Below are 27,974 nucleotides of genomic sequence, written 5' to 3'. Positions count from 1 at the left end.
AGCCCTCATGGTGTCTGATGACAATGGTGGTGACAAGGAGCGAGTGACGAGGGTTATTGGAGATAACAGACGACAATGAAGGCAGCACACCGGGAGGGCGCTGGTTTCGAGAAGAGAGCGAGGGAAAGAAAACGAAAGAGGTGCAGAGCCCTTTCAAGAGTCTCAACGCAGACACATGCCCCCCAGCAAGGCGTGATGGCTATTTTAGCATATCTATACTCGGTGATTTGACGAGGTAGCATTACCAAGATTTGGTGCTTACTGCGTTGGTAACCTGGTCATCTGGATCCAGCTGAGGACGCAAGGTAAATTCTCAACCACATCTCTAACTGAGCGTCAACCCGCCACAAGGAGCGCTCTTTAACTTGGCGGTAGTTTAGCTAGTGATAGAAGGAATCAATGCGGAGCAACAATAGGCTGATAAATTAGGGGACCGAGAAAAAGTTCCAAGGCCACAGTCAGGACAATCCAGAATGGCCAAAAGAAACCCGACGTCTACTACCTTAGCTACGCTAGCTCAGGTAAGGGTATATAAAGAAGAGTAGCATGCTCGGTATTGACAATGGGATTCTTCCAGCCACTTGACATCAATCGTTGGTAGAGATTCATGCTACTACAGTGTCAAACGAGACGCCACAGAATGGAAGCCAAGCCAGATAGGTCTTAGAATCCAAGACAGAAAAGGGTAACTGAAGGATTGATATTCCGACTTACATACTTGGGAACTTGGATGTAGGGAGTAGCGAGTTAAAATCTTTGAAGAGGTAGAATTGCGTACAATGTCTTAGCCGGGATTTAACATACCGTCGGGATCTGTTGTTTGACAAGGACTGGGCTTACCTTGTGGGGTGAGAGTTGTGGACCCCTGAGCCCCTGAACCAGGAGCTTGGGGACAAGCGCAATGCAAGGACTCTTGCTATTGGCCGGAAGGGTACGAGACAGAACGGACCTCGCCTCGAGGTAGGACGAGGCACCCTTCAAAAAGAAAATTAGTGTGATGCTTAGAGTTTCCGGGTCCGTTACATCGGCCGTCTACAATTCAGCGGCCGTGGATCCGAAGAATCGAACGAGATTGGGACGTAGGCGACCGTATGGCTTTCGACATAAGCAGCCAACATTCTGCTGGTGCTGTCTTCGGTAAGAGGTCCAACAGGCCAGTAATATATATATGGCGGTGTCCATGTCGTAAAGGTTCGCATTCCGACCCCTTCAGTGCATACTGTCGACACACCATTGTTCCGGGCGGTGACTGCTTGACACTTACACTCTTTTTGTCACTCTTTTGTTTTCTTCTTTCTGTTGGTGCCCGCAGTAATGTTGTTGCGCGTGGCCCTTGCCCTTTTGGGGGCCAAGGTGCCTTTGGCCGCCGCCCAAGGGTTTGAGCAACCCCGATACTTCGATGCCTCGCAGCTCCCCGCCGAATTCCAGAAGTTTCCGGTTGTTGATGCGGCAACGAGACCACAACCCGACCTGTTCAACACCGATGTTGTGGAGAAGCTCGAGCAGCAGTGGCTGGAAGCAACAAGACGCATTCCCACTGAGGCCATCAACCCATGCCCAGTGTCATGCAGCAGCGCCGGGAGCGATCCGCGAAAATGGGACATGTACCCGAACGTGGCTCGCATGGACTGTGTGCGAGAAGACGGTGCTGTTCGATATGGCCGTTTTTTCTGAAGTTGACACAGACCTGACACCAACTGCTCTGCGAGTCTGGTAAGTCCACCTTTTTGCGCTGTCTTAGAAAGAGGCCAAAACTGATTGCTGAATCTTGGTTATAGCACTGCCGACTTGGGTAAAAGGGCGGAATCTTCAAAGAGGTCGGTCGAAAGTCACGAGACGTGTGCGCCTGTCCTTGAAGTCGAGACGTCATCTTCACTACGCCTTGCATCGATAGGAGAGGAGCTTACCGAAGGCAAGGCCACAGCCGGGGTTGTTGCCGCCATTCGCCAGATTTCCAACCACCTAGAGAGCATTGCGCCCTCTTGCAACAATAACACGGTCGCCTTCGCACACAGCGGGAATGCTGTTGTCGGGCTGTACGTTGGTGCGCAGGCTCATCGCCAGGGTATTGCTGCTGACGTGCTCAGTCGTGTGCTTGCTCGGGTAAATGAGTGCGTGTCGGAGAACATGGTCGCCGAGCTGTGCGAACCGGATGCCGAATATGGTGCCGACTATATGGTCGGTGTCGTGGTTAACATGGGAGATGACGTGTCCAAGGTGCAGCAGAGTGTGCGTCAGTGGAGCAAGGCATCCTGCCTCGCTCGAGGTGCATCTAGCCAGGCCTTGGGCGGAGCTGGTGTGACGCTCCTCGTGCCTGGTGTTGAGCCTTTTGTGGAAACCAAAACGTTTGGGCGCTGACTGAGCGGAAAAATGGGGCAAAAGTCATCCCGGAAGATAACATTGCACTCAACTGCTTATCTAGGGGAGAGCGGACGGGATCCCGAGTTTTCAGTTGGTTATGGTCATATGTGGAAGTTATTGCTTGAGTTAAGGGATATGATGAGAGTTCCTGGGGGACCGCCGCTCAGGAGAAAGTATCGTGGTGTTGATCTCGCAGGGAAACACACCACTCACAGGACAGGACGGGTGAGATGATGAACAATACCATTAGTGGCAACATGTCCCAATGACAGACTACCCAAAAAAACAAACGTTAACCCAATGCCACTACCCTTTTAGCCTGTTTTGCTTGCTTTTGTCCCTTTCAACCCCCCCCCCCCCTCCCCCCTCTCTCCCAGAAAAAAGAACAGTTTCAATCTTCCCATATCGCCCTTGCTCTTTACATAGCACCAAGCACGCCCATAACGCCCACACAGGCCGCACCAACCAGCACCGGAGCAGCAGTCATAACAGCCGCCGCACCAGCAGAAGAAGTCGACGTCCCGGTGGAAGTCGCCGTCCCAGTTCCAGTGACAGGACCGGCGTTGTCCTGACGGGTCGGAGCAGCACCGGCAGTGGCAGAGAAGCTCTCGCACTTGGCTAGGCCCGCGCTCTCGGCCGAAATCAAGTCCGACATTGGGCAGGCGTCGAGAAGGCAAGGACCGGCCGAGGCGGCGATGGAAACCTGAGTAGGCCCGCACTGGCAGGCGACGTCCGATGCGGCGCAGCCTGCAGCGCTAATAGCGCTGATGAGGCATGATGTCTAGTGGGAGGTTAGATGGGGGATGGAAGTGAGGGGGAGCGGGGAGGAAGTACAGCGCAGGCGGGCTGCCCTTCGAGGTTCTGAGCCACGGCGAGGGTGGTGAAGAGAGTGGCGGCGATGGCGAGGAACTTCATCTTGATGGTGTGGCTGAGATTGAGTGGTGATATATACACAACTGTGTTATGGTTGCTAAACCCAAAACTTGATCACAGATGGTGTATCTTCTGAAACAAAATCCCACGAGAGAGAGAACGAGAGGGAGGGATGGGCCAGAAGAAGAGCAGAAGAGAAAGAAACCCCTTCCCACTGAAAACAGCGCGAATCCCTACCCCAGCCCTTTTATTCATCCCCCCTCTTCAATACACCTCGTCATTCGTACCATCCCCATATTTGAAAAAGGCAACACTCACACAAAGGAGTACATCCCCCTTGCAAACAGTATACGCCAGCAAGAGGCGAAACAAGAACACTAGTTCCCGTCATCCCCCTATCCACCCCATACCCCCAACAACAAGCTAAAACAACTCCATGATTCGCCGAAGCTATTCACCGGGAAGGGAACAAGCTATGAAAGAACCAACCCTCCCTCGGTACTTCCAAGCACTTCCCTCTCGTAGCTCCTCAAGCACAACAAAGAAAAAACAGGCAAGCTTGTATCATGCCAAGCTATCCAACTCGAGGGAACTTTACTACAGCACATCGTATGACCTGATCGTTCTTTGACGCATGACGTGGATGACCCTCCATGGATGTGATATTTCCCGTAACTCGGGTAGGACACAGATTGACGAACGGTCCGCGGTCACCATACATCATTCCCACCTCCCACCTCAACAGAATCATCGTCGTTGCGCGCGCCTCCTGTGCCGTTGTTCATAGTGGGGCCCCCGTGTCTGCGTGCATGACAGCCGCATCTGGATCACGAATCACCAACTACCAAGCTGTCAGTCAATCGCATCGCTGCACCTACCCGCTTGTCCCCCCTGTCCGTGGCACCCCATTGTTTATGACATCCCATCAATAGCGCTGTGTGTGTTGGTGGCCCATGAAATTTCGGTTCGCTTGATACCCCCAGAGTTATTCCCCAAACCAACTCCGTGCCTCGAAGGGGGGCTCGTCCACGCCGCAATATCCCGCCGCAAAGGATTCATGTCAAGTCCGTGATCCGACTAGCTGGGAAAAAGCATAGTCTTTTTGTTGGTAGGAAGCGAGAGTCGCTTGGCAGGTGAGAAGAAGACAAAGCTTCCAAAGCTTCGTCTAGCAACAAAAACAAACACAAAAAAATGCCAAGACCTGTAAAAGCATTTGTTTAATGATAAAAAATAAATAACATCTCCTCCGGGAAGGCTCGAACTTCCAACCTCCTGATTAACAGTCAGACGCGCTAGCCAATTGCGCCACAGAGGATTTGTTGTAGATTTTGTGACGATTCAGCCATTATGGTGCTGGTGATCACCGCAATTCTGCTGATATCACCCCTTACTCTGAAAACAAGTTCACTCACAAAACGTCCACTTCATCCCCAATAGCTAGCTGTGCATAAACACACTTGTTCATTATGCTACTCCCATACACACTATGATAAATATGACCAAAGCATGTTCCAACCAACAGCTCCAGCTACAATAACAATAGCAATCCACAAATATTTCAAACAACCACCCCATTACCCATCCATGTTTTTACCTCTCCCCTTCTCGCTCCCAAAAACCCCAAGAAAAAGTAACTCATCAAAGAACATATCCATAATCCATCATCATATCCCCCCAAGCTCTCTCACCAGCCATCCAACCCCATCCTAACCCTGGAAACCCCCCTCTCACCCTACAAGAACCCCTTCAAGCTAGGCACCCTACTAATGCTGCTCTTCCGCTGCGGGACTCTCCCATCCTCCACCAAAATATTCCCATCGCTCCTCCACCCCTTCCCCCTCACGCTCCCCCCAAAGACGCTCGCCCCCGTAGCTACACTAGCCCCCGAAGGCCGGTCCTTCATCGCCTTCCAGCTATCGAGCTCCCTCTCCAACTGCATAATTCTCTCCCTCTCCTCCCTCAGCTCCCTCTCCGCCCTCCTCGCCTGCAGTTCATTCGAGCTCTCCGACGCCTGCAGCTCCTCAATCGTCTTGAGCAACTTGTCCATCTTGTCCCTCATCCTCGTCATGTCCTCCTGCAGCTGCACATTCTGCCTGTCCTTCCGGTCGATCTGTGTCTGCAAGTCCTTCACGGTCCTGTCCACGTTACGGACTGATCGTTGGGATTTGCTCCGCTCGTTCAGGTGCTGTTCGAGTTCCGATTCAAGCTAATTTGGGGAGGGGGGTAAATGTTAGTGTTCAGTTGAAAGGTTAAGCTTGGGGGTAGGGGACCTCGGGGGTGTTGTGTTGCATCCAGGACTCGACAATGTGGAAGAAATAAACAAACTAACCTCCTGGATGCGCTTATGCAAGAACTTGATGTCATGACTGGCAGCCGAATACCCCTTCGTCTCCAAGTCAATCAGCTTCAGCTGCACCTCATTCAGCGACTTCTCCAGTGCATTCTTCTGCTTGTGCAACTCGGCGCTAGCCTCGCGCTCAGCCACAATGTCCTTTTGAACCTCAGACACCAAAGCCTCAGCGCGGCGCATCTTCTCCACCGCGGCAGCTGCAATATCCTGCTGTTGAGCCAAACCAGACTTGAGCTCCAGAATCTCCTTGTCGATGTTCGCAGCATTCCTCAGCGAAGGGCTCTCACTGTTGGCCAAGTCCTCCAGACCAGCCTTGGCCTCTTTCAACCGAGCCTCGATGCTTTGCTTCTCGCGGGCAAGGTTATCACGCTCGGCGGTGATATCATCCACCGATGTCCGAAGATTCCGCACCTGCTGAAGAAGCGACACAATCTTGCCCTGGGCATCGTTGTGAGCATTAACAGCCTCATCTCTCGAAGCCATAACATCCGAGAGCGTCGACTCCAACCGAGCCTTCTCCTTGGACCAAGTAGAGCTGTTGAGGACTTCATCATCCCACTTGGACCTCAGCTCGTCAAGCTCCTCACGCAAGCGCGTAATCTCGGCCTGCTTGAACAGCTTCTCCTCCCTCGCAAGATCAAGCTCCTTGGTAAGAGTCCCAAACTCGGCCTGATACTTCTTGCGAAGCTGCTCCATGCTCGACTCCTTGTCCTCGATATCGTTTGCCCGCTGATTGCGATAATCCTCCAGCTCGTGCTGCAGCCTCTTCTTGGCCTGAGTAGCAGCCTCAAGGTCGGTCGACATGTCTTCGATCTTCTCCTCCAAGCGTTGATTCTGGAGCTGAAGATCCTCAATGGTGCCGTCGAGCCTCTTCCTTTCAGACATCATCTCAGCACAAGCATCCTCCGCATCCTTTGCTTGCGCTTTGGCAAACTGCTCGGCCCTGGTAGCCTTGAGCACAGCAATCTCGGCGTTCTCAAGTTTGGCAAAGTACTCATCCGCACGACCCTTGTACAACTGCAAGTTGGCAGCAACATCAGCCAGTTTGCTGGTCTCAGAGTCCAAGCGGATCTGCAAGTCAGCAAACTCCTGCAGCAGCTGGTTTCGGCTGGCGGCTTCCTGCTCTCGCGCGAGTGACATCTCCTGAAGGTCGGACTTGGCATCGCGGAGATCGAGTTCGATCTTGGCCCTGTCGTGTCTGAGTCTCTCAAAGTGCTCCTTGATATGGGCCAATTCCCCAATGGCATCATTGTGATCAGACAGGAGACGGCGGCGGGAGTCCTCTTGGCTATGCAACAGATCCAGAATCTCCTCGTGAGATCTAGTCTGGATGTCGCGGAGAGAAAGCTCACCGGCATGAAGCGCCTTTTCAAGCGCAGACACCTTCTGCGAAGACTCATCAAGCATATGGTGCAGCTTGCTGTTCATCTGCTCCAGCTTTTGAACACGCCCACTCTCATCAACAGTAGCCTGGGGATCCGGCACAGACCGCTCAAGCTGGCTCTGCAAGTGCCTGTTCTGCATGTGAGCAATCTGCAGCTGGTTTTGCAGCTCCTCAACCTCAGCCTTGAGGTCCTGGCGGTTGTTGAAGCTGAGAATGTCAGCTGTCTTGTCAGACTTGACCGAGTCGAGATGGTCAGTCTCGACCGTGACGAAGCGACGAGGAGGAGTAGATGCACCGGAATAATGACGGCCGCTAGGTCTGGACCGCTTCTGTTCCGGCGAGCCAGGCTCAAAGACGGGTTCGTTAGGGTTGAACTCCCCATGGCGAGTTCTAGTCGGAGACTCAGCCCTAGCTGCTCTCAACTCTGCAACATGAGCCTCGGCGTTAGCGCGAGCTGCAGTCTGGACTCGGAGATTCTGCTGGAGCTCCTCAATCTTGCGAGCCAGATCAAGATTCTTGCTGAGGAACTTGTCGGCACCGCCCTCAGACTGAATCGTAGGCACAAACTCAGGGTCAACAATCTTGAGCGCATCCAACAACTGTCCGCGGAGATCAGCAAGCTCAATGTCGCGAGAATCCAGTGTCTGCTGTAAAGTGCGGGCCGTGCCCTGAGCGTGTGTGCGGAGCTGCCGTTCAGACTCAATAGTCCGATTCGCCTCAGCAAGTTGCGCGGTGGCACTCGACGAAGCCTTTTCCGCAGCGCGACTGTTCTGCACCTCCCTGGCCACCTCATGGTTGAGATCCTCCAAGCTGAGCTGCAGCTTCTCCAGTCTCTTCTCCAAAGACGCGATGGTAACCTGCGAGTCACCAAGCTGCTTATTGAGCTTCGCGTTCTGCTCCTCCAGCCTGGCCTTTTCCCGCTGAAGACCCATGATCTGGCCTCTGGAAGCCTCGCTCGCCCTCGAGCTAGACCTCGCAATCTCTAGCCCCTTCTGTTGCAGCTTATTGAGCAAAGCCTTGTTGTCGTTTTCCGAAGCAGCCAACCGACCCTTGACAGTAACAAGCTCGCGTTCCAACCGCTCCTTGGCCTGGTCATTCTTCAGTCCAAACTCTCCAGACTCAAGAATCACCTTGTTGAGATCCTCAATCTGGTAGGTCAGGTCGGCGACTTGCTCCTCCAAGGAATTCACCCTGTTGCTGGCAGACTCCAGAGCCTTGCGCAGGCTCTCCTCCTTTTCACGGGCAATCTTGGAAGCAGCCCTTTCCCCGATAATCTCTGCTTCCCGGCGAGCTTCCTCAGCCTGCGTCTTGGCCACACGAAGAGCTCGGATTTCTTGCCTGGCTTCATCGCGCTCCTTCTCAGCAGCAGCCCGCGTCTCCATCATACGGCGAAGAGTGTCCTGCTGAGCATAGAGCTCCTTCTCAATCGTGATCTTGGACTCATTAAGGTGGTCGTACTCCTCCTTCAGGGTATTGTATTTGTGCTCGCCAAGAAGGGCAACATCGTCGCGGGACTGACGTTCTCTACTAAGTTCCATTTGAACCTTGTAAAGTTCATCCTTCAAGTCCTTGACCTGTGCCTCGAGAAATTGACGGTTCTCATCAGCCTGGGCATCCTCCGAGAGCCGAGCTTGGAGAAGCTTGTTGGCATCTGCAGCCTCGCGCTTGAGCTGGTCTTGTTGAGCCCTCATCGCAGTGAGTTCCGCCTGAATGTCACGAAGACGCTCGGCAGTCTTTTCCCTCTCGGCGCTGAGGGTCTTGCGCTGATCTTCAAGACTACGCCGCTCCATTTCGTACTTCTTATTGTCCGAACGAAGCAACGCCAGCTCGCTCTCCTTCTTGCGTACCAAGTCTTCGTAGTCGGTAGAAGTCTTGGACAATTGCGCAAGTTGCTGTTGAATCTCCCGGTTCTCAGCACTGAGCTGCGAGTTCTTGGTTCGTGAAGTCTGAAGCTCCTTTTCGACAGTCCGCAGCTTAATATCGAGATCCTGATCAGCCTTGAGAAGCTTGCTCTCCATATCTCGCACCTTCCTATCCTTGAGTGAGAGCTGGCTCTGCAGCATCTTGACCTCATCCTCCAAAGCCGCCTCCTGTGCGCTGCGTTCAGACTGCTTCTTGGCGATCTCGTCAATGGACTTCTCCAGATCAGCCACCTTTGCCGCAAGCTCCGATTTCTCAGCCTCAAGCCTAGAAATGAGACCAGCTGCCTGCTCCAGCTGAGCACGATAGCTGTTCACATCCTCCTCGGCCCGCTTCTTGGCGTCAAGAAGACTATCAAGCTGGTCCTCCAGTCTCTCCTGATCATCTAGAGCACCAGCCAATTTGTCCTCCAGCTCCGCCTCCCTCATCTGCAGCCGCTTGAAGATCTCCTCCTTATCCAGCGCAAGCGATCTTTCACTCTCAAGCACCTGCTGAATCTTGTTGAGCTCCGCATGAACATTCCTCCTCTCCTCCTCTAGCTTCTGGCGATTCTCCAGTTCCAACTTCATCTTGTCATGCAGCTGCTTGATCATCTCATCCCTCTTCTTCACCTCCGTCGCCGTCCTTGTCGCGCCCAAAAGCGGCTTCATTCTCACCAGCAACTGCCACCAAGGGTTCTCACAAAGATCCAAATATACCTGGAAATTCCTCTGGATCACCCTCGTCGCCTCCGCCCGATACAACCGCTTAAACGCAATCCTCCTCTGCATGTACCCCCTCGCCACGCTCTGAAACCGCGCCATGATCTCCGAAATCAGCGCGTCTCTCTTCTCCTCCAGCTCGGCCAGCACCCCCGCCCGGAAGAAAACCTTCGTCAGCCCAACCCGGTAAAGCGACCTGTCCAGCCCAAACTTGTCCAGCATCAACCTCGCCACCGCCTGCCCCTCCAAATACCCCTTCGGCAAGTCTCTCACGAGAACCTCATAACGCTGGCGAAATTCCGCAAAGGCCAACCGATTGGGAAACCCCGTCCTCGCGATCCTGATGCCCTCCAACACACCATTACACCTCAGCTGATCCAGCACCAACAACCCATTAAACTGCTTCGCCTTCTTCTTGTGGTTCGGCAGGATACACCTCACAAAGTGCGGGTGCGTCGAATGCAGCTGTGCCATCAGGCTAGACAGCTGCTCTTTGTGCCTCTGAGCAACAGTCCTAAATAAGCCCTTCTTCACCCTGCTCCTCATCCCTCCCACCTCATCATCCTGATCGGCGCAGTCCGCAAACAGATTCGCGACATGCTTATCGGTCGAAGCAGCCAGCAACCTAGTCACATTGTCGTTCATCGGGTCCTTGTTCTTCTCCAGCCACCCCTCAGTCGAATACTCCACCTCGGCAGCATAATGCGTCAAAATGAACCCCTGTCCCAACCTCGAAGGCCGATACTTTTGTGACTTCTTATCCCACAAAGAGTTCAGCTTCTCCGAAAAGGTCTTGTCCGTCGCCTTGGGCATGACACAGTCCTCATCCAAGCAGCTGAAAATACCAATCGGGTTCGGCAGCTCAATCAAATCAATCGTCGGCTGTAGATCCTTCCCAAAGTCGATAAACTGCCACTCAATCTTTTCTCTGGCGTACTCCTCCTGCTCAAGGACAAACATGTGGTGGTTGAAAAACTGCTGCAGCTTCTCGTTCGTGTAGTTGATACACAGTTGCTCGAAACTGTTGTGCTCAAAAATCTCAAAACCAGCAATATCCAGCACGCCAATGAACCTGGTATCATCCAGCCCCATCCCAGGCCGGTCAAGCTGCCGGTTGATTCTCGTGACCAGGTCCCCGAAGCCTCGCTCGTAGATACCCTTCGCCAGAGCATCGATACTGAACCGAACCTGCTCCGGAGTCTGCACCTTCTCAACCCATTCTCTTCCTGCCTTGACTTTGGGGTGCAGTAACCCCTGCAAGAAAGGCTGCAACGGCACACCCAGCAGTTTGCAAACCTTGGCCGCAACCTCCTTCCCGTCCGGTGCCAGTCGAGCCTGGTCCGCAGACCTGCTCTCCTTGACAACATTCAGATTACCCAGATGGAGCACCGCTGCAATGGTCCTCAGAATGGCCGCCTGCTCGTTCTCATCAAACCCCATAACCCCAAACGCCTCCAGCAGCGAGTTCCACTCGTCGCGGTCCGACACACCGGAGATAGTATCCTGGCCCTCCCTGGTATAAGCAAAGTCCTCCACATCAAGCCCATCCAGCAGGAACTCTTGCTTGAGCCTCCTATCAGCGCCCTTGAGCAACTGATAGAAAACGTGATAATTCCGCTCCTGAGAGTTGATCCTCACGACTCGGGACTTCTCAAGCAAATACCAGTCAATGAAGGCACCAGCAATCGACCCATTCCGATTAAACTCGATCCGGATAAACTTGCCGAATCGCGACGAGTTGTTATTCCTCACAGTCTGAGCGTTTCCAAAAGCTTCCAGAATGGGATTGGCCCTCAGAATCTGAGCCGAAAGGGTAGAATGCTGCTGCTCCCTGCTCTTTGCCGTCGAGTCCAACCTTGCAACAGCAGCAAGGTACTGGATGACCTTTTTGGTGTTTTCCGTCTTTCCTGCACCTGATTCACCAGTCACAAGAATACTCTGGTTCTCATTGTCATCCACCAGATTGCGAAAGGCCTCGTCGGCCATGGCGTAGATATGGGGCTTATTATCCTCCCGGTTTCGGCCCTTGTACATGTTGATGTATTCATTCGTGTAGATGGGGAGTGGGGTGTAGGGGTTGACTGTGACCAAGAACAGGCCAGAGTAGGTATAGATGAGATCGGACATGTAGCGCATGTGGAGGTTGTGGACGACGGATGCCTCGTTCAGGTGCGTCAGCTCGGCCATGTCGTTAGCCTTGTCGAACTTGGCGGGGTTGACTTTGTCGACGCTTTCTGCGTCGACCTCTCGTTGCTAGATCGCGGTGGTCAGTTTGTACCAGCCAGGTGATAGGGACAAATACTCACACTCCCATCATCGCACTGAACCAGTATCTTGTTCCCTGGCAGCTCCTCGACTACCCAGCCCTTGACAAAAGCCGTCTGTGGATCCTTAAGCCACACGTATTTCTTGCCAGAAAAGTCATTCTCCCCTTCAATTCCCTTGACAATGTCGGTGGGTTTTCTCAAGTCATCCGTCTTGATAAATGATGGGGCGAATGTGCCCGAGCTCGAGCTCGCGGTGCTGGCGTCCCTAGAAAGTAGACGAGCATGACTATTGGCGGTGCGGAGGGGCATTGGCGGCGCCATGGTTGACGCAACCGAGTTTTGTGACTGAGTGCGGACGTGAGAGGGTGCGGAGGCCATTCCCGAGAATGGAGAGGGCGATGAGGGGAAAAGTGTCCATTTTGGTCTGCCTGGCCCGCCGCCTGGCCCATTCGAACCTGTCGAAGGTGAGGCATTCCTCGCGAACGGATTGTTGCGAACCGACATGGTGATGTTATGAAGATATCAAAGATACATGGGATTCTTCCGTTTAGAAATTTTGTAGTTCTGCTGCTATTAACCGCCGTTCCGTCATGTAAACAAGGGAGCTTTGAAAAAGACCCTGGATGCAAAAAGAATTGCAGGTGGACAAAGCAAACAGGTTCTTTTAAGAGAGAAAGAGAAAGAGAAAGAGAAAAGATGCAAGATGCAAGATGCAAGATGCAAGCAAGCACGCAGGTGCTAGAGTAGCGGGTACCTGGCTTGGGATCGTGCCTGCAGCAAGTGGTGGTGAAAAGAGGGGACTTGATTCTGGTGTTTGTTGCGATTTATTGCCCTTGAGGCCTGATGGCAGTCGCGTTGCCCCTAGCAGACCGGTCCAGAGTAAACAAAGCTCGAGCCAAGCTGAAGCTTAGATCGAATGGTAGCCTGTGCCCTCTGATGTCACCAAGTCACTCCAGTATAGATGTGGTCTGTGCTTCGTCGTAATAGCGACTAGCCAATCAAGGCCTAAGCGTGTTCTCGACTCATTCGGTTGCTGTCTCTTGGGAATTTCGTGCGGCCCCCCCGTTCCTTTCCTGCCACTGTCAGGAGGCAACGCGCATCCGGCGAAAAAAAGATCGCCATAATCAATTCTGCATCGGCTTACGCTGAACTTTCCGCGCGCCCTTGAAGCATTTCTTGCTTCATTCGTTCTGAGGACAGATAAATATTTTATCGCGTCAGGTTCGATAATCGTAATAGACGCCGCCACCCGCCGTCGGCCGAAGTTTGCAGCTGTGCAAGTCTCAATTCTCGCCTGCTCTCCCCGAACTCTCGAGTATTGATCAGGGCAATCAATCCGGCGCGCGTCCAACAAACTTGGCCTGCTGGTAAATATTCACAATGTCACAGTTTCCAGGCTTTATTCCATGGCCATACAATCAATATCAGGGCCATCCCGCTCCCCCTCCACCGGCGCAGTCTCCGTACGGTTACCAACCCCCCACTGCCTACCCTGCACCACCCTTTCCTCCGCCGCCGACATACGGTGCTCCGAGTGCCTTCCCGCCGCCGCCCGAAGCCCACCAGAATGCAGCTCAAGGCTCTTTCAACTACAATGCGAGCAACATACCTGGTCTTGGGATGGGAGCAAACAGCGCTATGGGCAATGCTTTCCCAGCCGCACCTCCACCAGCAAATCCATGGGCACAGCCGTTGCCAGTTTCATACACGCCCACCATTCCAAACCTTCATTCTGCCCAGCAAATCGTAATTCCTGGCACAAAGCCCCCACAACCTGTGGCACCCGCTGCCCAAGTGGCCGTCAGCATCGAGATGGAGGAAGGCGAGTTGAGTGAGGGCCAGTTTGAGGATCTTTATGATGATACGCAAAAGTCACCACCGCCGGCCAGCCCCCCGAAACAGACTGCCAAAAAGCTTCCTGTCACACAGCCAAGCGCTGTCCCGAGTACAGTCGCCAGTCAACCCACCAGTGCGTCTGATACACCGGAGGGTGGCTTCTATGGCAATGATGAAGACGAAGGTGAGACTGGGTCCAAGGCCAATGGCACTGCCTGTAAGTTATGCCTTTGTAATGCCACAAGAGGTCGCTAACAAAATTTTTGCAGCTCGCGATAGGTCCGCGTCCTACTCTCCATTCCTATCACCCAGAGAAAGCTCGAACGAAACCCCCGCATCCCAATCCCAAGGAGCCGGACCTTCCAATGTCGTAAAACCACAGTCCAACAACCCTTCAGAAACCGTCCCGCCTGTGACAAATGTTGGCTTGCCCGGCCTGCAGCCACAGTCGTCCACGGTTCCGAATGCCAATGGCACTCCAGAAAGTCCCGCCAATTATTTGGACACCTTCAAATCGGTGCCAGAAGCCAAGAAGGAGGCCCAAAAAGCAATCCTACGGTTGTGGGCCCTTGGAGTTAAATATCAAACCTATCTCGACGAAGGGTTTGATGAGAAGGTGATCAAAGCCTTGTTTGGAGATCTTCATCTTGAACTGCCCAAGCCTGTTGTAGAGAAGGCAAAGGCGGAAGCACAGACTGTCCCGTCGCCAGGCGCAAGTGCGGATAGTCCCACGACGGCCCAAGCACAAGGGACACAACCTGAGTCCAAGGATACGGCGGGGCCAGTAACCAAGAGTAAAGGGGAAGAGCGTAAGGATCGCATTGCTCGTCTCCTCGCCGCCAAGGCTGCAAAAGGGCCGGCTGTCGTTCCCCCAAAGCCCGCAGTTGTACCACCAAACCCAGCGGCAGCGCCATCGCCAGCGCCAGCACCAGCTCCGGCTGAAGCACCGAAGCCTACCCCGCCTGCGGGACCGAAAGCCAAGATTCGAGGAGAAAAAGAACGCATCCTCCAGGAGAAGATCGCAGCCTTGCAGAAGGCTCGAGAGGCGCAAGCGTCTGGAGCTGGAAAGGCAGGTTCTCAAACTCCTGCGAATACTGCTACGGTTGCTACACCGCAACAACAACCTGCCGGCACCTCAAGCATGACCTTGAATTTTGCCAGTTCCCAGCCAGGCACCCTCGCTGTTCAGAATAGTGGCCTGCCAACACCACCCTTTCCTGGCATCGTTGGATCTACCAACGTTCAGCTCAACACGGCAAGTCAGCGCAAGCGACCGGTCGCTGCTGATTTCGTTGACTACCCATCCGCTGCTGGATCAACAAAGCGGCCTTTTGGTCAGTTACGCCAAGAAGCCTCTCTCATCATTGACGTTAGCGACGTTTCGGACGATGAAGAGATGGACATGGATATGGGTTCTCCCACTGACGAGCCATCATCAATCCAGTCGAAAGATGGTCCGACTGCATCACGTGGGCCATCCATTCGTGATTTCCCTCCATTGACAAACCTCCCACAGCGACAATTGTCAACTTCTATAACCCCTTTGCACACACCACCAACTGGCCCAGCCTTGGGAGGAAAACGGCACACTGAACTCACCATCAAGGAGAGAGAGATTCAGGAAATGCGAAGGATGATTGCATTGGCTGAAGCAAAGCGGAAAGCGAAGTTGCCCCAAGCAGGTTCGCGGGCACAGACTCAGTCAGGCCAAACACCAGAACCTAAGAATGCTGGCACTCCTGTCTTGAGTAGCCCTGCTCAGTCAGACAGGCCAACTCCTCAGCCCACCCCGGAAGCCACGTCGATTAGGCCTCCCAAGGCTTCAGATACCGCAACTTCTAACCCGGCACAGAAAGCCGCACAGCACGGCCGCCTTGCTGCCCTTGAAGAGAAACGGCGGCGTCTGGAGCAGCTACGTACAGAGGAGGCGTTGTTACAAGCGGAGATTGAGAAGGAGATGCTGGCTGCCCAGTCGGACCAGGTCAGCACGCCATCTGACAGAGAGGCGCCCCAAGATAGCGGGCTCAACTCTGGAGATGATAGGACAGGTACTTAATTTCATGATTTATATGACTTCGTAGTCTAGACGAACAACTAATAAGTAATAGAAGTGCCTCCGCCGCAAGGGGTAGCATCGGCTGATGTCGAGGGGCTCTCATCTTCTGGTGCGTCTCTGGCTCCTGACGGTGCGCAGGTGACAGAGGCAGTCTCGGTTGATGAAGTCAAAACTTCAGGTGAGCCGTCACAGACAGATATTCCGCCCCAACAAGCCGATGAACCCAAGCAAGCTCTCAGCAGCGACACACCAAGCTCCAGCGGTTCCCAGTATCCCAGCAGCAGTGACTTGGCACAAGCCCAAAGCGTCATGTCTGTGGACGGTGGCGAGTCAGAGAGCCGCCAATCTGTGGAAGGCTCTCTACCCAACAGTAATCCAGATGTCCGAGCAGATGATGAGAGTGCTCCAGCTGCAGTCCTTGAGACACCTCAGCCCTCTACTAACCAAGAAGTCGATGAAACGACGCCCATGGAGATTGATTCTGAAGCGCCCAGTCCAACCACAGCGGAATCTATTATTAGCGGCATTGTTGACAGCAACGTGAATGAGGCGGAGCATCCACCAGTCCCATTACCTGATCAAATATCGAGTGCTGCTCAGCCTCGGGAGAAGGTGCAAGAAGTCGAAGTCGAGGCAACAGGAGAAGTACATGTCTTTTCTCTGGGTTCTTCAGATGCATGGCTGACAGTATGACAGGAAATTCGCAACCCCATCAAGAAGCAGGACCGTGCCTTTATGCCGTATAAGAGCCCTCTGCATATTTTCCGTGCCTATCGCTTCCATCCCGAGTTTGAACAGACCGTGCCTAACGGCGTCAAATCCTTGACATACAGCAGCAGGGTCGATGTGCAAAAGCCGCTCTGTCCGTATGAACTGAACAATCAACAGTGCCCTGAAAACTGCGAGTTCCAGCACTTTAGCAACATCAAAATTCTTGGTAAGTTCTCCCCAAGTTCTGACGGGCTGCTAACATCAGAGCTCTCATTTCTTTCCATCCTCCCCCCTCCCGGCGCTGACTTACTGGTCTTCTTTTTACCCCAGATGACCAAATCCTTCTGGAACTTGGCAAATCAGACTTCACCGGCGAACAAAGAGCTCGGTTCAATCAAGGGCTCCGTGAGCTACTTCAGGTATACAAGGCCCAAAAGGTTAGAGACTTCGACGTTATCGCTCGAGGCATCATCAAGTTCCGCTCCGAGTTCCTTGGAGATAAGAGCAAGGTGCTCAACTTGGAAGGAGTAACGCTTTGATTCATACTCATCCACTTCGACACAGCGTACAGCACATGAGCTGCACATGTGGCTCGCCGCCAGTAGACATCATGATCTCGGCGCGCTGTTTGGATTCTCGCTGAATCGTTTCTGATTCTTTTTCGGCGTTTTCTTTTTGCATTCTACTCGGCGCAATCACAGCATCGCCCATTTGGGCTTAAAGGCCCAGGGCACTTCCATGACCGGTTGTATCAACAGCTGCCCTCGTGGGCCAAAAAAAGGTTTTGGGGAAGAAGGGAAGGGCGTTGTAGGAGTACAATACCCAACAGCTTTTTGAACCTATGAAAGAGGGGGAAGGATATCAAGGGGACAGCAAAAAAAAAAATGATTGTTGCCATGACGGGTGACACAACGATATATCGGGTGTGGATGGGGAAGAAGACGACAAGTGAATAAAATAAGGTTTGATCTGAGATGGGGGAGACAGGTCAAGTACATCGGGAGTTTTTAAGATAGTGTGCGATTATTTGGGAGGGGGGTGGGGGGGGGGGTGAGACTTTGGGGTCTTGGCTGTCCTGATAATTTTTTGCTCGTGGGTCTGAAAGAGATCTCATGAGCGGACTGTTTAATTACGTTTGCTGTATACCCAGTTTCCAGTCGAGGTGGTATCCGTGTTGTTACAGCTAAAAAAATTTAAGTCCTATTTCCTGCCAAAAAGGTTCAAGTTTATATATGATCTTCTTGTCTCACTCAGTCTCGTGAAAAGCCTTCCCTCACACCATAGATACCAAGTAGGTAAACCCGAGTAAAGGTCTCGCACATCACATATATATATATACAGCCCAAGTCCAAGCCTGCAGGCATGCTCACATCTGTCACTCCTTCTCGTCCCCCACCCAACCAAAGTAAACAATCACCCCCTGAGTCGGTCCACCAGCTTCCACTTCACTCCACCACATCCACGCGACAAAAAGCCTTATTCCTTGCCCCCTTTTCAACAAGAAAACAATCAATATCCTCTGTGGCGCAATTGGCTAGCGCGTCTGACTGTTAATCAGGAGGTTGGAAGTTCGAGCCTTCCCGGAGGAGTTAGAATCACTAGAAACATCTCCCTTCTGGGGGTTTCACAGACATTTAGACACTTTTTGCCCACATTTGATTCAAAAGTGGTGGTCGTTGTTCATAATCTGCGCATTGTTGATTTTGCTTCTTGCACTTGACACATAATACACTCAGGTACTGGGCGCAATTGTTGAAATAATTCGTATTACTCCCCTGCAGAACAACCAAGTTTATATAGGTTCCTTCAATTCCTTCTCCCTCAATTCACTTTTCCCCCGAAACTCCCCCATCATCATGCTATACCCAAACTCATCCCTTCACCTCCTGTCCTTCACTGCCAGTTACCTCCTCAACCGGCTTCACAAACCTAGCCTTATTACCCTTCCCCTTCTTACCTCTCCTGCTCCTCCCCCTTTTGGTCTCCCCACCACCAAGCCTCTCATGACTCTACTCAAAGATGGGCTCCAAACCCTTCCAAGCCTCCTCATAACTCCCTTCCGGTCCCGCCTTCTGCCTCCTCCTCCAATACTCCCCATTAAACTGCCAATACTCCTCTCCCGTAATCTCACACTTCGCCTTGCTGAACCACGCCGGGGTAAACTCCTCCCCCCTGGCCTCCCTCTCCCTTCTCCTCGCTCTCTGCGCCTCCTCCAGTCTGTTCTTCTCCGTAGCGGCAAAATCGTACTCCCCATCCTCCATCGCGCGCTGATCCGGTCTCAGGCGGGAATCAGTTGGCGCGATCCATGGGCGAAGCTTATCATCGATGTGATTGAACGTCAGAACAAAAGGAGTGAGATTGAATGGAATGCCTTCGGGGCGGGGATTCGCCTGCCAGATGAGGAAAGCCTTGTTGGGGTCGGCCGAGGTGAGACTGCCCCGGTAGATAGACCCGGAGTCACCACCCGCCGGCTCTTCGACAGTCGCCTCGTACCCTGGTGTGAAGCGGGCGTAGATCTTGGAGTTCCACCTGCCACCCAAGCTGAACCGAACATGGCCGCTGGCATCCAGCACCTTGCCTGTCAGGAGATAGGCGCTGGAAGCCTTCCAGCCTCGGGCCTTGAACTCGATGTGGCAGACTTCACCCGTGGTGTGGTTCTTGATCTCCATTGGTCCGTAGTTGTCAACAACTGGGTTACCGGTCATGATACCCACGACCGACGAGGTGACCTTGCGCCAAGTGTAGAAGTCCTCCTTGCCGCCGTGGGTGGGACGGAGCTTGAGGAACCAGGTACCGAGGGGATTGATGTCGAAGGAACGACCATAAAACTTTGACTTGACAGAAGATTCACCGTAGTAGGTCCACTTGGGCGATTCGGCCCAAGCAGCACCGATGGGAGGATGATGGCTGACTTGCTCAATGAAGAAGCGGTAGTTCTTGTCGGGTCTAACGTACTCAAACGTCTCACCGAGCAAAGGGTTGAAAGGCTTGGCTACACGACCAATAGTCGAAGCGTATTCGCTGGCAGCAAAGGCAGAAACGTAGAGCAGACGCTCAATCGAATCAGAGCGGTCGGCCGCAAGATCCAAAAGGTCGGCATACTCCATGTCCTCGCCGCACCGGTACAGAAGAGAGGTAGGTTCGTTGAAAGATACGGGGAGGGTCATTTTGGTCATATCCTTTCCGATCATAGATTTCAGAATACCCTACAGACAGTTAGCTGGAAAGTTTCGAATACTGCCTGCCGCATGAAAACTTACCCAGAGTGAAATCTTGGGCCTATTATCTGCTTCCATCTTCAGACGGGTTCGAATGCCATTTTCGTACCCCTTGAAGGCATCGCTGATGTCGTTCTCACCCGACACAACGATCTGGTTTTCACTCTTGGCTTCCGCGATCTCGGACGGTGGCAACTGCGATACTTCGACCTGGCCGGCATCAACTGCATCGAAGAACTCCTCCTCGTCTGACTCTGAATCCGAGATGTCGGCGATCTGGGTAATCACCGTCTCACGTCTCGAAAGGCCTCCCAGGGCGGGGGACTTTGCGCTCACAGAGTCTGCTGCCGCCGTCTCCACCTGAGTGCTATCATGAGGAGCGGTGGTGGCAGCGATAGCTGGAGTAGCAGCAGCAGAAGTGGAAGCAGCAGGTGGTGGTAGTATCTGGCTCTCGTCAAGAATGCCGGTCTCAACAGCCTGTTTGAGGATGCGCTTGGTAGCTTTTCTCTTGGCCTCAGCCTCACTGACGCGAGCCTCAAGGGACTCTTGCTCCTTGGCTACCTGGGCCATGCTGTCTTCCCACATCCGGCGCATCTCACTTTCGCGGTCAAGGCGATACTGCCAGTAAGCATCACGGTCCTTTGAGATGCGCAAAAGGTCACCAATAAGCCCAGTAAGCGAGCGGATGGCGGCGTCATAAGTCGACAGAGCTTGCGAGGCCTTAGTATCGCCCAGAGTCAGGCTGGGATTCTTGCTCGCCTCTTGAAGTAGTGCGGCTGTGACGTGTGCCATGGTATCGAGCTGCAGCTTAGCCGACTGGGCAGTGATGTTGAAAGCATCCTTATTCACTGGCGGAGCATCCTGCCCACTCGAACCCTCACCATAGTCATCATCTTCATAATCACCTTCGCCGTGATGATCAGTCTTGCCAGCCTCCGTCGCCGCGTCAGCAAATTCGTCATCATCATGGCTGTCCACAGTGCCAGCCCCATGAAGTCCGCTCTTGTGAGACTTGCCGGAAGAGTGCATCCGTGAAAGCTGGATGCTGCCGCGGGGCTCAATGTAGCTCGCGTTCTCGCTAGGTGGCTCAGAGATGCTAGTACCCGAAATCTCGGCTTTGGCCTGCTTCAGCAACTCCGCGTTATGGGCCTTTTGTCTCTCTTCCTCCTTAGCCTGGTCTTTCGTCCACTGAATCGAGTTGTTGAGGGCCCAGAACCAGCGCTTAGCTTCGACTTCGTGGTTTGCCTTGAGTGTGTACTTGACCGATGACTTCCCGATGATCTCAAACTTGGTCTTCTCATCAGCGCTCATGTGAAGCTTGGCGATGCGCATGTTGATAGCACCACGGCAGGCTGAGCCTGCATCATCTTGGTGCTTGTAGTAGCTCAACACGCCGTCCTCCAGAACAAACCACCGCAGCTGATACCCCTTTCTATAGTTGGTCCACTTCTTGAGGTAGCCTTTCATTTCACGGGCCTCTCGGCCAGCAAGCGGATCACCAGGAGTCGCGTTGATAACGCCTTGGGCAGCAGACCCCAGGACGGCCTTCTCTTGGATCCCCCTTTGCGCCGCTACGGCAGCTGGTGACTTCTTCAGCATGGCACGTGTGATCTCGTCCTTGGTAACATCTTGCGGGAGCTTGCCCTTGCGGTCCCGGCGGAAGGGGTCGGCGCCATGCAGAAGCAAAACTTGAATTAGACGAGTGTTCTTGGCGCGTGCGGCTTCGTGCAAGAGGGTGCCCCCAGCCTGGACTGTAACTGGGTCCGAAGCAAATTCGGTACTGTTGATATCCAAAACTGTCTTGAAACGAGGTTCCTCCAACACCTGCTCCAAGACTTTGAACTCGCCGTGGAGAATGAGATCCTGAACTTGCCTGATCTTGTTTTCAGCAAACAGAGATCTCGAGAGCTGCAGCTGCTGGAAGATTTCGGGATTGCGGGCAAGATCGATTGGAAGGCGGCCCTGGTTATTGGCGATGGCATCGTTGATCTCCTTGTTTGCTAGAAGGAGTCCAACCACGTGGCTACGGCCCTGAGCTGCCGCGATATGAAGGGGTGTATTTCCATCCTTGTCCCGAGCATTGATATCAAGAGAACCAGCGCCGTCAGACAGAACGTACTCAACAACGGGCTGCTCGGCACACTGGATGGCGAGGTGAAGTATTGTGGTATCTTCGAGGGGGCCGGTTGTTGTGTTGAAGGATGAGGTGCTCGTGCGGGGACCCCCTTCGGCGCTTTCACGGATGGCTTTGGAGATGGAGGCAGTGTCACCGTTGCGGAGAGCTTCAACGATGCGGAACTTTCTGACGGATGACTCGAGGGAGGCGCCCTTGTCCAGCGGATTGGGAGACTTAGCCCCGCTAACCGAAGGGGCATTGTGTGATGGTGTACGGCCCATGGTGCTCCCAGAGACTGAGAGCTTGGAGCTGTGGCCCCTGGAATGTTGGTGGGCGTTGGTAAGAGATGCGTGGGATGTTGCGGTAGTCGAATCGCCGGCAAGACTGGTGCTCGCTGCGCCAGTGTCCTCGACCGAAGCTGTAGACATGTTGTCGTCACCGGCACCGCCAGTAGCTTTGCGTCTCAGGAGTGAAAGGGCAGAGGATTTCGTTCGTCGATGCGAACTAGAGATAACAAACACCCGCCGTCAGCAGGTTGTCCAGCGAAGCTATGAAGCTCGGAGCTCGGAGCAACGAGGATGGATTTTGATTAGGGTTTCTTAGCAAAGGAGCTATCTGTCTTTCTTACCTCTCCCCCGCGTCCGACATGACTGTAGGTTGGATTCTAGCTCTGAGCTTCCCAAGTCTAGCAACCGTTGTGTTCGTGCGGTCGGGCGGCTAATGAGGCACTTCTGAGTTGATGGGCTGTGGCTCGTCCGTCTGCCCGTGGTGGACCGAGCTCGGAGTTGCACCGTCGGTAGGGAGGTGGTGACTATTATTGGTTTCAAACAATACACAGCTACGAATACTCTCTCGCAGAGATAAAGTCGTAGATAGGGGGTGGAGGTGGACTGGAGTGGAGAGCGGAGTTGTTGCTTTTGACCAGCATGGCCGCATTTCACTGCATCCCTGACCCACGATGCCAAATGACGTTGTCCGTCTGGAATTCTGTTGCCCCGCCCCCATTCACGTGTTCTCGAGCTGTCACCCTGTCAGACAGGTTGGCCCGGCGGCCGAGTGTGCTGTTGGCAGTGGAGTTTAGCGGGGTGAGACGCTGAAACCTGCGCCTGGGGTTTCAAAACGACATGGCCCAAAATAGCATCTTTACTGAATATGCTTGTAGGCAGCATTTTGAGCCACAGCCATCAAGAACATGAATTCACATGAGAATAAATAGCACTTTGGACGTGAGGTGGAATTGCTTGAATTTAATGGAGATGTGCAATTGCGTTCTAGAAAGTAAAAAAGCTCTCAGACTCGATTCAAGATGAGGTTCACACACTGACACTGACCATCCATGTTCAGTACCCTTCTATCAAAATACCCCTATCGGTATTCAACTAAACAACCCCAGGGTCCAGGACCAGGTTCGGGGCTTCCTCCATTGGCAGGGTTGGCAATGACACAGGCCTGGGCGTGCCACCTCAGGGCTGCGACGGCTGTTACCGACCGAACTTCTCTCTAACGGCAGCCAGCACCGAGGAGCCTCGGTAAAAGCAACGTTGGGATTATCTCCAACCCATCAGCTCCAAGCCGCGCTTGTTCTTTTAAAAGGAAAACACTGTTTCCTGTCCTGTAATATCACCATTCGCCTTATCTCATTGCCTGCTGTTTTCTCTTGCCTGTGTCTTTTTGACTGTTTTGCACGCCGCACCGTCCTCCGTATCACCACCAGTCTTGTACAATCACTCACTTGGTGGTATTTCGTCATATATATAGGAGCGCGACAAGATATCCGGGCCACCCGCACCATGGAGAACCGCGCAACATTGCTCAGGCCGCCACCTCCCGACCCCAACAAGGCGCCCATTGAAAATGTCTTGGAAGTGACAGAGTTGGCTGTGTTAGGTCCTGTAAGTGAGAGTGGCTGACTTGCCGACGGCAAGTCATGGATATCTCAATCTCACTGCTTCCATTGTGTCTCATGAGAATCATTTCAACCGGGATATCCTTCCCGGATGGCCTCATGTGCCATAAGCCGTGATTCTCACACCCAATCCTTCTTCACCTCACAGAACCACCAATACGAGCCATCCAAAATGCTAACCTCCGCCCCCAGAACATCTTCACCAATGCCCGCAAACCCTGGCACCCGCCGGGAGCTCGTGGCATTTACGGCGGTGCCGTAATCGCCATGTGCCTCGCCGCCGCTCAGCGCACCGTAGCCGACGACTTCCTCCCCCACTCCTGCCACTGTTACTTCCTCCTCGCCGGCGCCTCCAACCTCCCCATCCTCTTCCACGTTGAGCAGGTCCGCGACGGCCGCAGCTTCGCAACTCGCACCGTCCAGGCCCGCCAACGGGGCCGCTGCATCTTCACCACCACCATCTCCTTTGTCAAGGATGGCTCCTCCGGTGCCCCGGGAACACAAGTCTCCCACTCCAGCGCTATGCCCATCGACCCAGCCACCAAACTCCCCGTCCAACCCCCGCCGGACGACTACGACGGTGAACCCCCCTCCATGACCCAAGGCCCCTTCCAAGGAACACAGATCCAAATCATTTCCCCCAGCGGCACGTCCACCGATCCCCGCGATAAAAAGACACGCCAATGGCTGCGGTCAAGAGGGAAAATCACCGGTGGCACCGCCGCTCATCTCGAGGCCTTGGCCTACATCAGCGACAGCTACTTCATCGGCACCGTAACTAGACTTCATAACCTGTGGAGGTTTCCCCAGTTCAAACCAGAAGACTTTGACAAGCTGAAGCCCGACATGCAGGAGAAGGTCAGGACGCTGCATCAGTGGGAGGGGATGGGTGATGATCCGAGGGATATGGCTGGACGACCGACGTTGGGCATGATGGTGAGCTTGGACCATACGATTTATTTCCACGAGCCGAAGAGGGTCAAGGCGGATGAGTGGATGATGAATGAGATGGAGAGTCCGTGGGCTGGGGATGGGAGGGGGGTGGTGATGCAGAAGATTTTTGCAAAGGACGGGACGTTGTTGGCTACTTGTGTGCAGGAGGTGAGTCTTTTTCTGCTTCGAGAGTGACGTGACGGATGCTAACGCTGTGTGGCAGGGTCTTGTGAGGTTGCAGCCGCCTGAAAAGGAAGCGAAGGAGTCGAAGTTGTAGATTAATGATATGTTTGTGGGCTAGACCCTTGTTTACACATTGAAGATAGAAGAGGGGAGTTGCCCTCTTGTAATGTTGAATACCGTTTGTTCAAGCAGGGGCCACACAGAAGACAGCTAGCTGCCAGGAGAGAAGATGAGGTCGTGGAAAAGTGGCGAACATAGGCAGAGCAACCCCACGAATGCACGGTTTACATATTAGGTCAACCACTGCTCTGTTCACCGAACGAGACTCCTGGCTCTGCTCTTGCCAAATGGCTTAGCAGTGTGTGGGAGTCGCGGCATCGACTTGGGTAAGGACCAAAGAGTCACCAAGAGGGGTGTCCGTTCGAGTCTTTCTTGGAGTAAAACCTTTGGAGGTTTTCGTAATCGAGTCCACCCTAGGTGGCTTGGTGAGCTTTTTGATTTTTTGCCATTTTGTGCTGGATAGTTGGTACCTCTGGAAGTCACTGACAGGTGGGTGGGTGTCTTAATTTTCTTTTGGCCGTTGATGTACGATGCTGTAGTTGTGGTGATGCGAAAGCAAACAAACAATCGAGAGGGTCGTTGCCCTCGACCACATTGCAACATTCTCCGCAGGTGTCGAACAAGTCTTGATCCTCCGAAGCAAGTACAAACAAGCTTTCTATAAGCAGAAATAAATACACAAAATCCCGACCCAAAACCATAACCCCCCGAAAAAGAAAATCCCACGCCCATGGTTCCCCCCATATTATCATTACCCTTTACCAATCCCCCACAAACCCCCCGTTCCCCCAAGCAGCCGGTCCAGCAAGGAAAACCACCACCACCCCCAATAACCCAATCACACTCCACAAAAACAAATTCCAATCATCCGTCCACAACGGCCTCTTCACCAAGTCCAACCTCCCTCCCCCCCTCTTTTCATTGCCCTGCTTCGCCTGCACATCCCCCTTCCACTCCTTCAGCGGCACCCAAGGAACCTCCATATTCTTATCCCCCAAGATCTGCTCCGCCGTAATCTTCGCCCCGGCAAGGACAATCGGAACCCCCGTGCCAGGGTGCGTGCTCGCCCCGACAAAATACGCATTCCTCACCCCCTTCGCCCTCGTCCTCGGGCGGAAGGAGAGGACGTTGAAGAAGGAGTGGGACAGGCCCAGGATGGCGCCGCGGTCGAGGTTGAACTTGGCCTGCCATTCAGGGGGAGAGTTGATCGTTTCCTCCATGATCAACGATTCGAGGTTCTTGAGGCCGGTGCGCTTCTCTACCGTGGCCAGGACGGCCTTTTTGGCCGAGGCGACGAGGGAGGGCCAGGAGGAGGCCGGGTGCGTGACGGAGAGGTGGCCTACGGGGATGAGGCAGATTACGGCGTCCTTATCTGGAGGTGCGGCTGTTGGGTCGACGCGGGAGGGGACATTGATGTACTTGGAGACATGTTAGTGAATGGTTTGTGGAAGAAAGGGGGCGGGGCATACGAAAGATGGATCAGATGGGAGAGTGTGCCTTTTGAAAATGGCATCAAACGACTCCTTGTACTCATCCGCGAGAAAAATGTTGTGGGTGCCCAGCTCGGGGATCTTTTTGGAGAAACTCCAGTAGAAGGAGATGGAGCTGCAGGAGGCTTCACGCTTGGAGAGGTCCTTGGCGTAAGGGGTGATTGTTGGGCCGACGGATTTGTTCTCGGATTCTTGAGGGAAGAGGTTGTTGTAGGCGTAAACAAGATCAGCGTTGACAATGACGAGGTCGGCCTCCAGCTTCTCGCCAGACTCCAGAAGGACTCCCGTGGCGGTCTTGCCGTCTGGTCCGCCAGTTAGGACTTTAGCTACGGGGGTGTTGAGGCAGTATTGCACGCCTAGACGACGGCCAATACGTTCGATGGCCGCGAGGATGGTTTGAAAGCCGCCTTTGGGGTACCAGATGCCTTCGGCAAGCTCGGTGTACTGCAGAAGACTGTAGGTGCTGGGGGCGTCGTAAGGTGACATGCCCATGTACATGGTGGCGAAGGTGAATACTCTCCGGAGACGGTCTGACCAGAAGTAACGAGTGGTTCGGCTCCAGATGCTTTCGAGCGGGTGAAGGGCGATGGTGGGTGCGACGAAAGTTGGGTCGGCAAGCTGGGCGTGGTTGGTGAAGTTGCGATGTAGGACATGCTGCAGGCTGATCTCGTAGTGACCGTGAGCTTCTGCCAGCCAGTTGAGATACCGTTGAAAACCATCTGGCCCCTCCCACTTCTCGATCTCTCTTTTCATGGCAGCTGTGTCAGTGCTGCTTCTGAAGACAGCGCCATCAGAGAACCAAATCTGGGCAACGTTAGTACGCTACTAGCAATAACGTGGTAGGGGGGTATACAAACATCATAATTGGGAAAGCACTGTAGCAGCTCTACACCCTCAGCCTCGAGTGTGGTGCCGAAATCCGCAAAAGTCTCACGAAACAAGTTTGGCAGCAGCAGCAACGAAGGGCCTTGGTCAAAACGAAACCCGGCCTTGGACCTGAAGATACTGCATCTCCCACCCGTGAAGTCGTTCTTTTCCAGAACCGTGACCTTCAACCCCGCCTTTGCCAAACGTGCAGAAATGGCAATTCCACCAGCTCCAGCGCCTGTAGTAAGTAGTGTCAGGAATCCTGTCGTGTCTCACGTTCAGAGAAAACTGTCTTACCGATGACAATCGCGGTCCTTGGCTTCTCATTCGCCATCTTTTCGGCAGTGAGCAATGACAGCAGAAGTCTAAGTAAGTATGAGAGAAGAAGGGGAACCACAGAAGCAAGCCGATCTCAAACGCCGCTTCCGAAACTCGTGCACTAATAATCTTTAAGACGGCGCAGAATCAAACCAACATCTAGCAATGTGTTCCTGAACGGTCGCCGGATCGAGTAAATAGAAAAGGTGGTTGTTGTGATACAAGAAGCAGTCCGGAACCTGAACAACAACAAACCTCCTTCCACATCAGCTATTTAAACCAAACCTTTCCCTCTCTTCTCCCTCCCTTATCCATCACCATATCCATTACACGTTTACGATCCAACTCTCACCCCCTGGCAATGCCCCCTTGAATCCAGATCGAACCTTCAATTCGTTTGTCGTTTGCAGGCGATTGTAGCGAT

At 53.4% G+C, this 27,974-nt stretch overlaps 6 protein-coding genes and 2 non-coding genes across 8 annotated transcripts; 2 read left to right on the top strand and 6 right to left on the bottom strand.

Moving 5' to 3' along the window:
* Positions 1-2,757: 2,757 nt before the first annotated feature.
* Positions 2,758-4,430, bottom strand: QC761_115070 (uncharacterized protein). Its single transcript, XM_062874784.1, has 2 exons — positions 3,196-4,430; positions 2,758-3,142 (listed from the first exon to the last, which is right to left on the bottom strand). Exons 1-2 carry the CDS (start codon positions 3,274-3,276, stop codon positions 2,780-2,782), a joined length of 444 nt encoding a protein of 147 aa, XP_062737967.1. The 5' UTR covers positions 3,277-4,430; the 3' UTR covers positions 2,758-2,779.
* Positions 4,431-4,475: 45 nt separating this feature from the next.
* QC761_0016750 lies at positions 4,476-4,549 on the bottom strand. The gene has a single exon. It is a non-coding gene; the product is annotated as a tRNA-Asn (tRNA).
* Positions 4,550-4,966: 417 nt separating this feature from the next.
* MYO1_2 (class II myosin) lies at positions 4,967-13,745 on the bottom strand (the record flags this gene model as incomplete). The annotated part of the gene is made up of 3 exons (XM_062874783.1): positions 11,896-13,745; positions 5,564-11,842; positions 4,967-5,440 (listed from the first exon to the last, which is right to left on the bottom strand). Exons 1-3 carry the CDS (start codon positions 12,358-12,360, stop codon positions 4,967-4,969), a joined length of 7,218 nt encoding a protein of 2,405 aa, XP_062737966.1. The 5' UTR covers positions 12,361-13,745.
* QC761_115040 (uncharacterized protein) lies at positions 12,898-17,677 on the top strand. Its single transcript, XM_062874782.1, has 5 exons — positions 12,898-13,909; positions 13,962-15,740; positions 15,801-16,393; positions 16,445-16,685; positions 16,790-17,677. Exons 1-5 carry the CDS (start codon positions 13,237-13,239, stop codon positions 16,996-16,998), a joined length of 3,495 nt encoding a protein of 1,164 aa, XP_062737965.1. The 5' UTR covers positions 12,898-13,236; the 3' UTR covers positions 16,999-17,677.
* A 297-nt stretch (positions 17,678-17,974) lies between these two features.
* QC761_0016720 lies at positions 17,975-18,048 on the bottom strand. The gene has a single exon. It is a non-coding gene; the product is annotated as a tRNA-Asn (tRNA).
* Positions 18,049-18,155: 107 nt separating this feature from the next.
* On the bottom strand, positions 18,156-22,767 carry QC761_115030 (uncharacterized protein). Its single transcript, XM_062874781.1, has 3 exons — positions 22,422-22,767; positions 19,720-22,297; positions 18,156-19,665 (listed from the first exon to the last, which is right to left on the bottom strand). The coding sequence occupies exons 1-3, from the start codon at positions 22,439-22,441 to the stop codon at positions 18,469-18,471; spliced, it is 3,795 nt and encodes a 1,264-aa protein (XP_062737964.1). The 5' UTR covers positions 22,442-22,767; the 3' UTR covers positions 18,156-18,468.
* A 490-nt stretch (positions 22,768-23,257) lies between these two features.
* TES1 (acyl-CoA thioesterase) lies at positions 23,258-25,470 on the top strand. The gene is made up of 3 exons (XM_062874780.1): positions 23,258-23,685; positions 23,892-24,800; positions 24,856-25,470. Exons 1-3 carry the CDS (start codon positions 23,584-23,586, stop codon positions 24,907-24,909), a joined length of 1,065 nt encoding a protein of 354 aa, XP_062737963.1. The 5' UTR covers positions 23,258-23,583; the 3' UTR covers positions 24,910-25,470.
* AL1 (phytoene dehydrogenase AL-1) lies at positions 25,338-27,566 on the bottom strand (the record flags this gene model as incomplete). Its single annotated transcript, XM_062874779.1, has 4 exons — positions 25,338-26,293; positions 26,345-27,169; positions 27,223-27,470; positions 27,530-27,566. 4 exons carry the CDS (start codon positions 27,564-27,566, stop codon positions 25,634-25,636), a joined length of 1,770 nt encoding a protein of 589 aa, XP_062737962.1. The 3' UTR covers positions 25,338-25,633.
* Between the last annotated feature and the right edge of the window lie 408 nt (positions 27,567-27,974).

The sequence above is a fragment of the Podospora bellae-mahoneyi genome, assembly GCF_035222275.1.
Source record: "Podospora bellae-mahoneyi strain CBS 112042 chromosome 1 map unlocalized CBS112042p_1, whole genome shotgun sequence".
Taxonomy (NCBI): Eukaryota; Fungi; Ascomycota; class Sordariomycetes; order Sordariales; family Podosporaceae; genus Podospora; species Podospora bellae-mahoneyi.
This window is presented reverse-complemented; position numbering and strand designations above follow the sequence as displayed.